At 55.6% G+C, this 3,655-nt stretch overlaps 1 protein-coding gene across 2 annotated transcripts in view; it reads left to right on the top strand.

The window, feature by feature from the left end:
* RASA4B (RAS p21 protein activator 4B) overlaps positions 1–3,655 on the top strand; it is a 35,266-nt gene that overhangs the window by 27,375 nt on the left and 4,236 nt on the right. For both annotated transcript variants that reach the window (XM_017533500.2, XM_037740273.1), the window contains 2 exons: positions 539–676; positions 3,188–3,323. In XM_017533500.2, coding sequence (XP_017388989.1) covers positions 539–676; positions 3,188–3,323 — 274 coding nt within the window. The remainder of the gene's footprint in view (positions 1–538; positions 677–3,187; positions 3,324–3,655) is intronic.

A 3,655-nucleotide genomic window follows, 5' to 3' on the forward strand; every position in this document is an offset into this window, starting at 1 on the left:
AAAAAAAAAAAAAAAAAGAAAAGAAAAGAAAAGGAGGGCCTAACGGAGGCTGGAAGTGTAGATTCAGCATTAGCGGGTTGGGGGCCTTTTCAGGACATGCGTATTTTAGATTCTGAGCTTCCCGTCAGATTTGATCATGGCAGGAGGAAGATAAGAAAGGAGGGGACAGGGGATGGGATATGGGAATTTTAGAGCCTGGGACTACAAAAGCAAGTTGGAAAATTACTAAATGCAAAGTCACACAGTGTTGGCCCCGGCTGGCATGACTTTGTAGCCCCGGGAATGCTGGCTGTTTAGACACTACCCCAAAGCTCACACCTCCCAGGCCTGCTGGGAGCACCCCCCTGAGAGGCCAGATCCTCCCCTCCCAGTTGCTGGGCACTTGGTCGCCGTCAGTCTGTGCTCTGCCCTGGCTGAGGTCACTCTGGGTCTCCCACACTTACCCCTGGTGCTGCAGAAGGGGAGACTGAGACCCAGAGATGGGAAATGGAATGGCCCTGGCTAGGTCCCTGACCCTCCTCCTCCCTCCGTGCCTCAGAAAAGCGCCCTCATCAAGCTAGCCAACATCCGTGCAGCCGAAAAGGTGGAGGAAAAGAGCTTTGGCAGCTCGCACGTCATGCAGGTCATCTACACAGACGACGCCGGTAGGCCCCAGACTGCCTACCTGCAGTGCAAGGTGCGGGGAGGGGAGTGGGTGCTGTGGGTGGGGCCTAGGCATTATGGGCGTGGCCTGAGTGCTGTGGGAGTGACATGAGCCCTGTGGGAGTGGCCTGGGCTCTGTGGGAGTGGCCTGGGTGCTGTGGGAGTGGCATGAGCCCTGTGCGAGTGGCCTGGGTACTATGGGAGTGGCATGAGCCCTATGGGAGTGGCCCGGGTGCTGTGGGAGCGGCCTGGGTGCTGTGGGAGTGACATGAGCCCTGTGGGAGTGGCCTGGGCTCTGTGGGAGCGGCCTGGGTGCTGTGGGAGCGGCCTGAGTGCTGTGGGAGTGGCCTGGGCTCTGTGGGAGCGGCCTGGGCTCTGTGGGAGTCGCCTGGGTGCTGTGGGAGTGGTCTGGGTGCTGTGGGAATGCCCTGGGCACTGTAGGAGTGGTGGCCTGGGCTCTGTGGGAGTGACCTGGGTGCTCTGGGAATGGCTCGGGTGCTGTGGGAGAGGCCTGGGCACTGTGGGCGTGGCCTGGGTACCGTGAGAGTGGCCAGAGTGGATTGTATGAAAAGGGAGCTGAGCCTCTCACCCCTACCAGGTACATCAGGCACAGCAGGGTATGTCTGATCTGGGAGGTGTGGGGGCCAGGTGTGTGTGTTGTCTGGGGTCTGAGCCACCAGGAGGCCATGGCCCATGTCTTTCCCTGGGCATCATGTGTAGGTCTGTGTGTGGGCCAGTACACGGACAGGTGCATCCCGGTGATCTGAAATTGCATGTTGCATCCGTTTGTTGGAAACTATTTCCAGATATCTGAGATGGGGACCAGGCATGCAGGTTCATGCCGGTAATCCCAGAGCTCTAGCCAGAGCAACAGAGCAAGACCCTGTCTCTAAAAAAGAAAGTCTGTGCTGGCACCTGGATCAACGCCTAATAATCAAACATTATGCTCTGTGGCTCTGGGTGCATGTTCTCAAATAACTTTCCCATTTATTCCTTCCTTCCTTCATTCATTCATTTATTTTAAAAACGCTTACTGAGCATCTCCTAGGTTCCAGGCATGACTTTAGGTGAGGGGATGCAGTGGCAGACAGGACAGAGTCCTGCCCTTGTGGAGCTGATATGGGGAGAAGATGGGCCAATAAATACATGTTTCAAATGTCGGGCCAGGCACGGTGGCTCACACCTATAGTCCCAGCACTTTGGGAGGCTGAGGTGGGAGGATTGCTGTAGGCCAGGAGTTTGAGACCATTCTGGCCAATGTAACAAGACCCCATTTCTACAGAAAATAAAAAATTAGCCAGGTATGATGGCATGCATCTGTGATCCCAGCTACTTAGGAGGCTGAGGCAGGAGGACTGCCTGAGCTCAGGAGTTGGAGGTTGCAGCGAGTTAGAGGCTGCAGTGAGCTATGATCACACCACTGCACTCCAGCCTGGGTGACAAAGTGAGACCCTGTCTCTTAAAACAAAAAGTCAAATAGTGACAGTGACTTGAAGGGAACCAGAAGGGACTAAGGGAGCGAGAAAGGGAACAGAGTGGGGGGTAGCAGGGAGCGGTCTGCCCTATAAAGGGTAGTGAGAAGCCAGGTGCAGTGGCTCACGCCTGTAATTCCAGCACTTTGGGAGGCCAAGGCAGGTGGATCATGAGGTCAGGAGATTGAGACCATCCTGGCTCTACTAAAAATACAAAAAATGAGCCAGGTGTGTTGGAGGTGCCTGTAGCCTCAGCTACTCAGGAGGCTAAGGCAGGACAATCACTTGAACCTGGGAGACGGAGGTTGCAATCAGCTGAGATCGTGCCACTGCACTCTAGCCTGGGTGACAGAGAGACTCCGTCTCAAATAACAACAACATGGTCAGGGAGGACCTCTGATGGGTGGCATTCGAGCAGGTACCTTGTAGGAGGGTGACTCAGATGCATCTCTAGGGCAGAAACGCATGGGATGAGTAGGAAGCCTGCAGCTGGAGGGGGTGGCTTCTTCTGGGCGTGACTGTCCTGGGCTGGTGGGGAGGAAGTCACAGACCTGTTCCTCCGGGCCCTTCCCTCTAGGGCTTCCCTTTTGTGTCAGGGTCCAGAGCCACAGGGAAAAGTAATGATATCAGGGCCACCAAATATAGTTGGTGGGTTCTGGAATACCTAGGAGCATGGCCAAGGGGCCAGCAGCAGCTGAAATCCGGCCCACACCGGGGACAAGTGGAGCTGCTGCCACCAAAAAGACAAGACAAGACAGGTGGGAGAGGAGAGGATGGGGTCTTGCTGTGTTGCCCAGACTGGTCTTGAATTCCTGGGCTCAAGCGATCCTCCTGCCTCGACCTCCCAAAGTGCTAGGATTATAGGAGTGATCTACTTCACCTGCTTTCCAGGCCATGTGCCAGGTGCGGGCTACGTTCCCCTGGAGGAAGGGCAGCCTCTCCTAATTCACTCAAAGCTGCTGTGTTGGGGTGGTGGGGAACATGGCGTCGGGTGTGGTATAGGAGCTGCAGGTTAGGAGGGCTTCCTGGAGGACGTGACCTCTGACTAGGCCTCCCCCTCCACGTCCCCTCAGTGTGTAAATGAGCTGAACCAGTGGCTGTCTGCGCTGCGGAAGGTGAGCATCAACAACACCGGCCTGCTGGGCTCCTACCACCCTGGCATCTTCCGTGGGGACAAGTGGAGCTGCTGCCACCAAAGAGAGAAGACAGGTGGGAGAGGAGGCCTGGGCCCTGGATCTGCATCCGGCCACTGTGGGATCGGGCCTCTGGTTGAACAATGGGGCCCTGAGCCTGCTGTGCCCCTGCAGGGACCTAACGCAAGAAACGCTGGACCCTCCAGGCTCTCTGGGTAGAAGGGGTGGTCTGGGGAATGCCACGTGATGTGTGTGATGCATGTGAGTGAATTGGCTGAAGGCTCTAAGGAGGCCTGAAAACGTGTTAGAATCCCATTCCTGTTTTCTTAATTTTTATTTTTTGAAAGACTCTCAATCTTAAGAATCCCGTTTCTTTTTTCTGCTGCTGCTGCTGCCTTTTTTTTTTTT

The sequence above is a fragment of the Cebus imitator genome, unplaced genomic scaffold (assembly GCF_001604975.1).
Source record: "Cebus imitator isolate Cc_AM_T3 unplaced genomic scaffold, Cebus_imitator-1.0 Scaffold82, whole genome shotgun sequence".
NCBI classification, from domain to species: Eukaryota; Metazoa; Chordata; class Mammalia; order Primates; family Cebidae; genus Cebus; species Cebus imitator.